The sequence below is a fragment of the Penicillium canescens genome, assembly GCF_028828765.1.
Source record: "Penicillium canescens strain IBT 15451 chromosome Unknown utg000006l_segment0_segment0, whole genome shotgun sequence".
Taxonomy (NCBI): domain Eukaryota; kingdom Fungi; phylum Ascomycota; class Eurotiomycetes; order Eurotiales; family Aspergillaceae; genus Penicillium; species Penicillium canescens.
In genome coordinates this window covers 3636024-3647384 of record NW_026703968.1, presented here as the reverse complement: position 1 = coordinate 3647384, position 11361 = coordinate 3636024, and the positions used below count along the sequence as shown (strand labels likewise).

Here is an 11361-nt window from a genome sequence, read left to right as displayed (position 1 = left end):
GTACAATGGCATATGTTAGCCAACCGTGTCGTTCGATGTGAGTAACTTACTGATTAACTTAATTGCTCCTTATCAAGTAGCTCTGTAGCTATGCTTTGAAGTTCGCGAGAACTTTAACCTAGACTAAAATACTTATATCAAACAAACAACAAACCAACCACCGATATAATGGACATCAGGGGCGTCCCCTTGCCCGAAATGAGGCTATCGAGGGTCATTCGTCACACCGAGTGGAGCGGAAGCGTAATTGACAACTCTCCCGCCTCCGCGTATCTAGACCTCCCCCATCATCAACTACCTTCATTCCGCTCCCTCCTCGCGCCTCCTGCTCCTCTCAGGAAATACAAAAATCGAACCTGGCAATGGTGTAACGTGACTCCAAGCGCAACGAGCGTCCAGCCTCCGAACCAACCGCCTCTATGCGAGCGGTACTGCCGGGGAGACCCCCAGCGAAGCTCCAGTCGTTCAGCACGGTGCTGTGGGATGGTCTTCGTGTTGTTGTATGTGCTCCTCCAAACTGAAAATATCTTACTCCAGCTCCAGTGCCCGGTTAAAATCCTCTGTCGCTGACCTTTACCCGCGCGCGTTCTAGGCATACATCTCTGGCCACGCGCTGGTCATCCTCGGCGGTCCGCAGAAGCTTCTACAAACCATTTACGTCGACGATACCGATTCTCTTGAAGCTGTAGCTTTTGAAGAGACGTCGGGGAAGATTGCTGTTTGTGGGGGCCCCGACGTGTTCGTGTACCAGCCGTACGGCATCCAGGGCGAGGCTTTAAAGGTGCGCATACAATTCAATCCCGAAGCTTGACTTTGCGAAATAGAGGCGCGCAAGAAGGACGAAAATATATGTTGACACATGGCTATATTTAGTGGTCTCTCCTTTATACGTTTCGCGCCGGCGATGACAACGAACCGATCTACACGCTATCCTGGGGTTCTCCGAACGAGCTCCTGGTGGGCAACTCCAGGCTCGCCCTCTGGTTTCTGAATGACGAACCGCGCCTAGTATGGAAGCGCCAGCTTGCGACTCCAGTGAAATTCGCGCAATTCTCGCCAGATTCAGCTTTGATTGTTACAATAGGCAAATACGACCGCTTGGCCAAGATATGGAGGCGGCTCGCGTTTGGTGCGGACGAGGTCCGGTTTGAGGTCTCGTATCTCCCGCACCCGAATGTCGTTACTGGGATACACTGGCGAATGCCGCGACACCCTGAGCAATCTATGGATAATGTTCTATACACATTTTGCGCCGACAACAAGATCCGGGTATGGGCGGTGACGGACCACCATGCGCTATCTCCGCTACAGTTCTGGGCTGCGATTGATATGAGTGAGTCGGTTCAACCTAGACATACCCTAGATGAGGAACAGGGACCACAACGGCGATATGGGTTTATCTTGGACGGCCGCGACTTTTGCGCCGCAACTGAGCGTGCCGTTCAGAGGACCGCAGGGAATAAAGAAAACCATGCATTGGAACATATCATCGAGGTTGCCAACAAGGCGCCGGAGATCTGTGTCGTGATTGACGGTCAGGGCCATATGTCTGCCTGGGCCTTGGAAGATGTTGGTTCTAAAGCAAAGACCAAGTTGAGCGTCTTCAATATTCTCCACGTGGAGGGGTTGGAGTTTGGATTTGCAACTGATAGGTCGTTGCAAGAGGACTATGCTCAAATCCATGCATTCCAAAATACATCATCAGATGACACATTAAGCGTTCTGGTTCATCACTTTGACGGCCGGATTGAGTGGTATGATTCCCATGTTGATGTCCTCTTTGACCCTGCACCTCGAACAAAACGAATCATACAGACAGGGTCATGGTCCGGCCACACGGCTCCGGTCAAGAAGATTGTCAGAAACGCCGTTGGAGATACACTTGTGTCGCGTACCAACGAAAACAAAGCAATGGTGTGGAAACAGCGGCGCCATGATGGTGGAACAAGATTGGCCCATAAAAGCGTGGTGCTCTCTGACGAGCATATCCACCGCACATGTGTGTTGGAGAACACCGGTCTTCTTGTCAATCTCCACCATAATGGCATTTCCCTGTGGGATTACAGTTCATATCATGCAAAGAAATTGGCTTCATTGCCATTTACCCAGGCCGGCAAGCCGCTCTGTGTGCTCCCAATCCCCAGCACTGAGACCACTGCGGGCGTTGCTTATGTAGCGACTATCTGGGCAGATATGCATGGCATCGCTTGGGAAATCAGATGGCCCACCAAAGACAGTCAGAGCGAATTTGGACATGATGCTGGCTATCACCTACGGGAGTTCTGCAAATTTGACATGGGATTGAAAGAAGACATTGCATACATTCTTCCCGTCGACCCAGCCGGTCCCAAAACGAAACAATATGGCTTCCTCGATTCTTTTTCTGCCGACATCGCTCTCTCATATACATATAGTGGTGTTGTGCGTACATGGACCGCCAAGGTTGACTCTGCAAATGCAAAGGCCGAATGGCTGCTGCAATCCACAGTTGACACTGGCATCACGAACCCCTCTCTGGCCAGTGGAAGCTCCATTCGCAAGGCAGCTTTGGTAGACGAGGATCGGACCCGTCTTACCATTTGGGATACCAACAATGCCCAGTTGGAATTTGAGGAACGGTTCGCTTCACATGATATCATTCGGGATCTTGACTGGACCTCGACACCTCACAAACAGTCCATCTTGGCCGTGGGATTCCCACACAAGGTTGTTCTTCTGTCACAACTTCGTTACGATTATTTAGATTCCCGACCTTCGTGGACTCAGGTCCGGGAGATCTGGATCCGGGATCTCACACCCCATCCCATTGGAGACTCCTGCTGGCTGAACAATGGCCATTTGGTCATAGGCGCAGGTAATCAACTCTTTGTTTGGGATAAGGATATAGATATTGGAGACCGTCTGGTTTCTGAGCTTCGAATGCCGTCTCGGGGACTGCCGTCCGTCGATATGTTCGACGTTGTTAGCCGGCTTAATGGCCCGCTTCCTGTGTTCCATCCACAATATCTGGCACAGTGCATCCTGGCTGGGAAGACCAGTCTAGTACATTCTATTCTGTTAAACCTGCACCGGAAACTGAAGTTCTATACCGAAGGTGACGAACTAGATGGCTTCTTGGAGATACCGGTTGAGTATTTCTACGAGGACGATGGCTCCGGACAAGCGATGTCTAAAGAAATGCGCTCCTCGTACATCGATTCCACTGACGAGGAAATATCCTCTGTCATGGATGAAAATACTGCGACTGCACTTAACGAGAACTTGGCACGCATTGCTCTCCCACAATTGTCCAGCCATGAGCAATTCCGTCTGGCTGATACCATTGAATGTGTCGCAATGGTCGAGAAGCACAGGCGATCAATGGACGATAATGCAGCACGCTATCTCCTGTTCTTCCGACAGCACATGCTGCGGCGGACCCAAGGGGTTGCCAACAAAGACGCAGTCTCATGGCGAGAGATTGTATGGGCTTATCACAGCAGCAGCCAAGACATCCTCACGGATCTAGTATCACGACAGTTCAATGGGAAGCTGACATGGAAGGCTGCTCGTGAGAGCGGTATTTTCATGTGGCTCTCAGATCCGGTCGCTGTTGTAAGTATTTCTTTTCATATACCCATGGTGCCGCCAGAACTGACTCTTCAATTAGAAAGTACAACTCGAGATCCTTGCTCGGTGTGAATACACCAAGACAGAAGAGCGGAATCCCATCGACTGCACTCTGTATTACCTGGCTCTTAGGAAGAAGAATGTTCTCCAGGGTCTCTGGCGTATCGCACATTGGAACCGCGAACAAGCAGCCACCCAGCGTTTGTTGTCGAATGACTTCAAAGAACAACGATGGAAGACATCCGCACTCAAGAATGCCTATGCATTGCTCGGGAAGCGACGATTTGGTAACTTTGACCAGTTTCCCTCAAATTGAAACAAAGCTAACATCTATCAAGAATATGCTGCATCTTTCTTCCTTCTTGCAGACCACCTACGTGATGCCGCAAATGTGATCATAAACCAGATGGGTGACCTACAGCTCGCGATCGCAATTACGCGAGCCTATGAAGGAGACAAAGGACCAGTTCTACGAGAAATCCTTGAAGAGAAAGTCTTACCCGAAGCTGCATCGGAGGGAAACCGCTGGATGGCCTCGTGGGCTTTCTGGATGCTCGGACGACGAGATATGGCAGTGCGGGCACTGATCGTAAGTTGCATGGTTTTCCAACTATTAGTACAAACTAACATGCCTCTAGTCACCGGTTGAGACTCTCCTATTACCACCAACCCCAGCCTTCCCAGAAAGCCCGGGGCGAGTAACCCTGCAATCAAAATCCTACCTTTCTAACGATCCCGCCTTGGTCGTTCTCTACCATCAACTCCGCGCAAAGACTCTCCAAACCCTCAAGGGCGCCTCAAAAGTTCGACCCCATGAGGAATGGGAGTTTGTCCTCCGCAACGCCAGGCTCTACGACCGCATGGGCTGTGATCTCCTCGCTTTAGATCTGGTGCGCCACTGGGAGTTCCTAGGCGGATTGCCCACGCGGGACTCAATGCACGCCAATACTTCTCTTGAAATGAATGAGAACGGCGTTGATTATCGGAAGTTGCTACGTCGGCGAAGTAGCCTGGTTGTGGCTGACTTGCCGGTGCGACTTTCAGACTCCCGGGTTCTTGTAGGGACCGAGGCGACTGGGCATGAATCTAAGAAGGAAGAGACGCCCAAGCCGAAACCGCCGCCGACTATGTTCCATGAGCCGGATGCTAATTCTTTGTTGGATAGCTTTGGGTTCTAAATTAGGCGTTTAGTCTCCGACCTTGTAGTACTGCTATCTTCTCGGACCATACCTTACTCTATCGCTTGAATGATGATGTTCGGTTCCGCAGTTTGAAGCAAATCTGAACAGTCAGGAAAGGCTTTTACTGATACATAATAATTGAACACTACTTTCAAGGAGACATACTTTCACAAAATAGGATTGACTTTTAGGTTTCTAATATACATGTATGTATTCTGGACAAATTTCATCAAACATCAAAAAGAGAACGCTTAAAGACCCAAATGACCAAATGAAATCAACTCAAACGAACCGAGCCACGCGCTTGCGCAAGGCAGACAGACGTCGACGCGAGATAACAGTACGGTTGCCAGCAACAGTACCGTTCTGATGCATGGTAACATTAAAGTGATGAGTACCATTGTGCTTGCCATCAATAAGAACAGAAGGCTTATTTTTCAACAGCTCCATCATCTTATGAACAATCTGCTGGCTCTCAGCATGTCCAGCATTGTTAACACGACCCTCCTGCTCAGGCTCACGCTGGTTCTGCGTGATCTGCGACAAATGCCAGGAATCCGAGTTTGACCCGGGAGTCTGGATGTTGTTGATATCCTCAATCGAGGTCTGTTTCTCAGCGCGCACGGGCTCATTGGGTTCATTCGTCTGCTGTGTGTTGGCTTGCTTGGCTTGCGTTTTGGCCTTAGGGTCCACATCTCCATCCGCGATGCCGTTGATATCTTTGTCGCACACTAGGCTCACCCACACTTGGTTGTATGCTGCGAACTGGCGTCCTTTACATTCACTGACCTCGACACCGTCGCGAATTTCCTTGCTGATCAGAGGTGGGTCGATGCATTCTGGGACCTCGTGCACGGTGATGTTGCAGCCGCTGCCACCTTCTAGGAAGGGGAGGTCGTGGTTGTGGGAGAGGAGTTCGCCATCAATGGAGATGGCACTGACGATGCTGTGCTCGTAGGAGGGGACTGAGATGCTCTCACAGCTACCGACAGTGATGTCTTTAGATGGCGCTGTTTCCTGATAGTTCTCGTATGTGTCTAGCTTGGAGAAGGCGTCGCCGGGGCAGTTGGGGTAGAAGTGTGTCCAGACTCGGGCGACGCTTTGGGCGTTCTGGGCGTGAACTGACCCCGAGAGCAAGGAGAGGGAGATGAATGATGCGGTGAGGGAATGCATAGTTGCTTTAGAGCTTCAATATCCGTAAATAGTGATGCTTGGATATCAGAGTGTGATTGATGATCTGATTGTACCTGACGCTCATCACCTCCTATTATATAGGCTATTGTCTATCATTCCATTAGTGCACCAGGGTAATAGGATGGCGGGGAAGAATGATTGGAATGGCCTTAATGCTGGACGTGAGACGTGTCTAAAGGCAAATTGGGCCACCGGCGCCATACCAGGTGGCGGGATAGTATCATAAATTCGATATGCCTTCTATCGATTGGGTGATTGCACATTCCAATCCCAGAATGTTCGTATAATGCCGATCTAGGATCGTGTGTGGTATGTAGGCGTTGTGTTGCTCCCACATTCCAGTTGACGGCTGTAAGCCACTGAATGGCTTGGTAATGCTTGATCTGCAAGAACAATGCAATTTCATTTGTTGGTCAGATGAGAGATGGCAGTTTAAAAATAATTGGCAATCATGCATGAGGTTGGCCGGTGGTCATCATTCCGGTTTGAAGCATTTTTATTGGTAGTTCTTGACAGCCAATTGACCCAGGGGCTAAGTGAGATTATATGACTCGATTAGGACTCTGTGTGATTGGCCCAACTGGTATTGTATTCCTTATGGCTAAGCTCTCAAGTCAATGTTCATGAACCACTTGGATTTCTATAGAAATTGCACACGGCGATATGAAAATCACTTGATACACGTCGTAGAATACAGCCACCGTCCGAGGACTAATTGAGCGTAAGAAAGGATATGACTCTCTTTACAGCCCTAGCTTGAAACCACCCCAGTTGAGTCTGGAGAACACTCCTTTAGGATCGTATGCCGATCTGACCGTCCTCATACGAGCGACATTCTCCTTGGGGAAACCAGCATAGGGATCCTGCCATTCACCAGCGTCTCCCATATAGACAAATTCGGAAGCAATGCCCTTTTCTTGGTTAATAACGTGGAGGTGTTCGCTCAGTTGACGAGACCAAGCTTCCATACGGAGATCATCCTGAGCGAGGGCCCAGCCAGTGCTGAATTGCCAAACTATTGAACTGTGGTTAGCTATTGCTGCACGAAACTCACTTCAATGGGTTTGTGTCGACTTACTGATCAGAGGCTCTTCTTCAAGTCCCCAGACATTACCAACACCATTGGTCTTGGCCACACGGACAGAGGTGGGGGAAATGACATTGGTGACGAAGGTAGGATAAAGACCCTCGACATCCGCGACTTGATCCACTGCATCCTTCCAAGCTTGGAAGATCGAGTACAGGGCATCTGCATCGGGCTTCATGGTCTTGTGAGAGAATTGAACCCTATAAATAACGTGAGTATCTAGGTATCTCTAGTGGTATAGGGCTCACATACCGGAACATTTGCTTTGGAGAGTCAAGTTGGTTGGCCCAAGGCTTGATCGTGGTAACATTGTGGATGCGTTGAATGGCAGGGACCTTTGTGAAGTTGGCGAATTCGGTAGGGGGGTTGCTGATACCCTCCTGAACACCCAGGAGAGTGCCTTGAGCTATCTTGGTGGTTGTATTGTATGAGATGGTAGCAATCATCCCCGCGGCGGTCGGGTCCTCTTCGTTCAACTTGGCAGCCTCACAAACAGCGGCGAGATATTCAGGGATATGGGTTTCATTGAAGATCTGGATAGTGGTGCTAACCTTTGGCACATTAAAGGTCTTCAGTTCAAATCGCGTAACGATACCGAAGTTATTCGCACCGCCTTTTAAAGCCCAGAAGAGGTCACTGTGGGAGGTCTTGTTGGTGGTGATCTGGGTGCCATTTCCGAGAATAATGTCGTAGTTAACAACATTGTCCATGGCGTATCCGTACTTGTTGTTGAAGTAGTGGAAGCCACCGATCAAAGTAAGACCAGGAACCCCGATTGTTTTCATACGGCCTCCGATGCAAACGCGGCCATAGGGCTCGAGTGCTGAGTACACGTCGTACCAGGTGAGACCGGGACCCACGTCTACCGTATCTCTCTTCACCTTGACAGAGTTCAGATTTGACAGGGCAATAAGAACACCAGCGTCGATGTTGTTCGCCCCGGGGTACTGTTTATTGTCAGTCCTCTATTCAAAATGGGCCTTGGGATGAGCTTACATTCATATGACCTCCACCCCGAACAGCAAATTGTGCATTGCAGGAACCAATGATTTTAACAGCCTGCGAAACCTCACTGGCGGTATTGGGTACCACAACACAAGCCGGTGAAAGGTCAGCGCGAACATCCCAAAACTTGTCGATCGTCTCAATGACATAGTCTGTAGAGCCTGGGAAGATCATGCGCTTAGGCATAGAATGACCAAGCTTTGCGCAAGCACACGAAACGCCATTGGGAATTTCAAGAGTGCTAGAAGAGGTCCCGATGGAACTAGCCAGAGTGGTTGAGGCACTCGCGCTGGAACTCGAGCCGGCATATGCCAGGCCCGAAAGGGATAATCCAGCAATAGGAAATACAAGATGCATATTGTGCGCAACAAATTCAAATGGATAAATATCCGTGAGTGAGAATTGATGCTTTAAATGGTAGCAAGCAACCCCTTATATAGCAATTTTCCAAAGTTCTGCCCCCTGATCCACGGTAGCAATACTTGTGAGCCTCGATGCTGTTATCCATAAAACCGAGTCTGTTTCGGTAGTCCTTATGGTGATCACGGCAGGTTCTCGGTTTCGGATCGGGATTTTGGATACTTGCGAGTCCTGGTCATGCTCCACATGATTCTAACAGGGCTGAGCTTGTTTAGGCAGAGAGATAAAAGTGCTAAGCCACGGCTCAGCACACTGTAATAAAGCATACATTGAAAACGACACAGCGTCAAGCAGACAGATACTCAGGCAGTGACATTTATACGGACCCGAACCCGAGGTCACTTTAAGCTTCCGAGTGCGAAGTCCCCACCAATAGAACGCTGAGTGGAAACCTTTCATCTCGGGTTCGGGTTCGTATAATTTCAAACGCGTGTGTTTTCGACTGGGCAGAGCAGGTTCTCTTTGAATGAACATTAGCCATTAAAATATACTTCGGAAGAAAATTAGGTTGCCTCTGGCGTAGTACTAACCGCGGAGCCCATTGGGGTTTATTCTGGATACACTTTAGAAGAAATTCGTTCAAAAGTTATTCTTCTCATGCATTCTACGCCATAGTCGCTGACACGTTAGACCTACTATTTAAGACAAAAGGAACCATTCAAATAAGTCAAGTAGGTGCCAGCTCCTATAGTAGGAGCATTATTGAATTAATACTGTATAAGGTCAGACCGCGTGATCTTTTCTCGATCCGAAGTACGGCTGCGATGTCTACCAGAGCCAACTTGTCGTTGGCGCGATTCAAGAAGAAATAATTCAAGCAAAAAGAGAAAGATATGCGTTTGTGCGTTTGTCAAGCACTAAAACAATGGGTGCATTCTCTCATTTCAACAACCTTTTCCAGTGAAGGTTCCCATTATGATAGCTGAAACGGCTTGTCTTGTCAACTATTCGTTGAATGATGTAAATGGCACAAGGAGAATGCTATTAGCATTCGGGTGGAAGTTATCAGATTATTTTGACGAAGGCGAGGGAACAAACATCTGTTCATTGAGTTAGACCCTAAGGACGGGGGAGCTCTAGTGGATTGGCTATTGTGGCTAAATTTGATGGATCTTATTTCAGAGCCAACTTGGTTGCGCTGCAGTAGTCTAGCGAACCGCGAACGAGTGGTTGATATCTTACTTGCTCTTGAGAACACCTACTTGCAATAAGCGAGGAAAATTGAGATCTCCATGTAGTGGAAATTGCTGGTTAAACGACGAGAGTACATTTTCATCAGCTAATTTGAACACAAGTTGAGTTGGAATTTCGTGGGAGATTGTGTCAATTGAATGATGGAATTCAATCACTTAATTATGCTTCCAGCCATGCAAGTCGTACGCAGTGCTACAGTGATAGGCCATGAGTTCTTAACCCCGCCTTTATATAACCAAGTAGCCAAACCGAGACACACAAAAATGGACGGAAAAAGAGATAAACAAGGAGAGGCCAAACTAGGGCAAAAACAATGCATGAAACGGTATAGTGTACTCGCTTCGAGGCTTTCATGTAAAGATTTCTCAATACTTCATGGCAATGTGTACAGATTTATGACCCCTGTTGTATATTCGAGATATATAATAATAGTGGAATTACAAGTTTACTACCGGCAAAATTGTTTGGGCATCATAGTGCACAGGGGGCGGTAATATACTGCCGTAATCGGCTACCAACGAGAGCTTGAATCAAGTTTACTTATGATTGCCGCAAAGCCATTGTGGACTAGTCAATAACTTTTGTTATAGCAAACGTTACTAGAAGTGCCAACCTAAAGTATTTAGAACTCGCTATCTTTAGCCTTGCTTCTAGCAAATATGAGGTCATCCCATGTACCTCATTCGGGCTAAAATTTATCGAGATTTGTCATCCCGAATCTATCTGTCCGGAGCTACGGAACCAAAACCCGGATCACGGAAACGCCTCTGTCCGGTCTACGAAAGATATAAGAGGGTAATCAATTCAGCTTTCATAATTTCTGGCTTCCTCCACCTATATAGTCTCTAGAAGATGGCAGGAACACACATCTTGGTTATCGGGGCTACTGGTAAGCTCCCTTTCTCTTGCTAATTATGTTTTTGTGGTTATTTTTCTTACCGTGTACTAGGGCCATCGGGCATGGAATTCTGCAAAACTGCACTAAGGCGAGGGCATATCTTGACTCTCTATGTGCGGAACCCAGCTAAGCTCCCTGCCGAGATAACTGAAAATGCGAACGTCTCGGTGGTGCAGGGTACGCTGGAAGATATGTCTAGCTTCCAGCGTGCAGTAACTTCAGGTGCTTCAGTCTTCGTCTCATTTGCAGGCCCCGTTATGAATTCAAAGGGAACTGTACGTTAACGAATACGCCCACTATATCTCCTAATACGACCGAACTTATATTAACTAAGTATTGCAGCCTGTGACTGATGCTATGAAACGTATATTTCCGATCCTAGTAGCCAACGACTACAAGAGAGCAATGGTGCTCGGAACATGTTCATTCCCCGCACCACAGGATAGAGGCGCACTCAAGTGGAAAGCGTCAATCATCCTTATCAAAATCATAGGCGGGTCGGCCTATGATGAGTTCAAGGGTCTTGGTGCGTTTGTGACATCTCAAGACGCCTCGCAGCTTAAGTGGACTTTGTTTCGAGTCCCTTTCCTGAATAATGGCCCCGATGCACCAGTAACTGCTACATATACAGGAACTGGCAGCGACGGAATGTTCCTATCCAGGATAAGTTTGGCGACTTGGGTATCTGACCAGATATCCGAAGACTCTGATTGGATTGGCAAGGCGCCTGTATTATCGAATTGAGGATAAAGATGGGACATACAGTATACGCC

The 11361-nt window shown here is 48.3% G+C and overlaps 4 protein-coding genes across 4 annotated transcripts; 2 read left to right on the top strand and 2 right to left on the bottom strand.

Moving 5' to 3' along the window:
• Positions 1-314: 314 nt before the first annotated feature.
• On the top strand, positions 315-4934 carry N7446_010206 (uncharacterized protein). The gene is made up of 6 exons (XM_058518950.1): positions 315-500; positions 593-781; positions 874-3594; positions 3650-3896; positions 3948-4198; positions 4248-4934. Exons 1-6 carry the CDS (start codon positions 420-422, stop codon positions 4785-4787), a joined length of 4029 nt encoding a protein of 1342 aa, XP_058369738.1. The 5' UTR covers positions 315-419; the 3' UTR covers positions 4788-4934.
• Positions 4935-5072: 138 nt separating this feature from the next.
• Positions 5073-5963, bottom strand: N7446_010205 (uncharacterized protein; the record flags this gene model as incomplete). Its single annotated transcript, XM_058518949.1, has 1 exon — positions 5073-5963. The coding sequence occupies one exon, from the start codon at positions 5961-5963 to the stop codon at positions 5073-5075; it is 891 nt and encodes a 296-aa protein (XP_058369737.1).
• A 764-nt stretch (positions 5964-6727) lies between these two features.
• N7446_010204 (FAD-binding oxidoreductase) lies at positions 6728-8433 on the bottom strand (the record flags this gene model as incomplete). Its single annotated transcript, XM_058518948.1, has 4 exons — positions 6728-6999; positions 7063-7271; positions 7324-8018; positions 8068-8433. 4 exons carry the CDS (start codon positions 8431-8433, stop codon positions 6728-6730), a joined length of 1542 nt encoding a protein of 513 aa, XP_058369736.1.
• Positions 8434-10542: 2109 nt separating this feature from the next.
• Positions 10543-11332, top strand: N7446_010203 (NAD(P)-dependent oxidoreductase; the record flags this gene model as incomplete). The annotated part of the gene is made up of 3 exons (XM_058518947.1): positions 10543-10579; positions 10640-10863; positions 10931-11332. The coding sequence occupies 3 exons, from the start codon at positions 10543-10545 to the stop codon at positions 11330-11332; spliced, it is 663 nt and encodes a 220-aa protein (XP_058369735.1).
• Between the last annotated feature and the right edge of the window lie 29 nt (positions 11333-11361).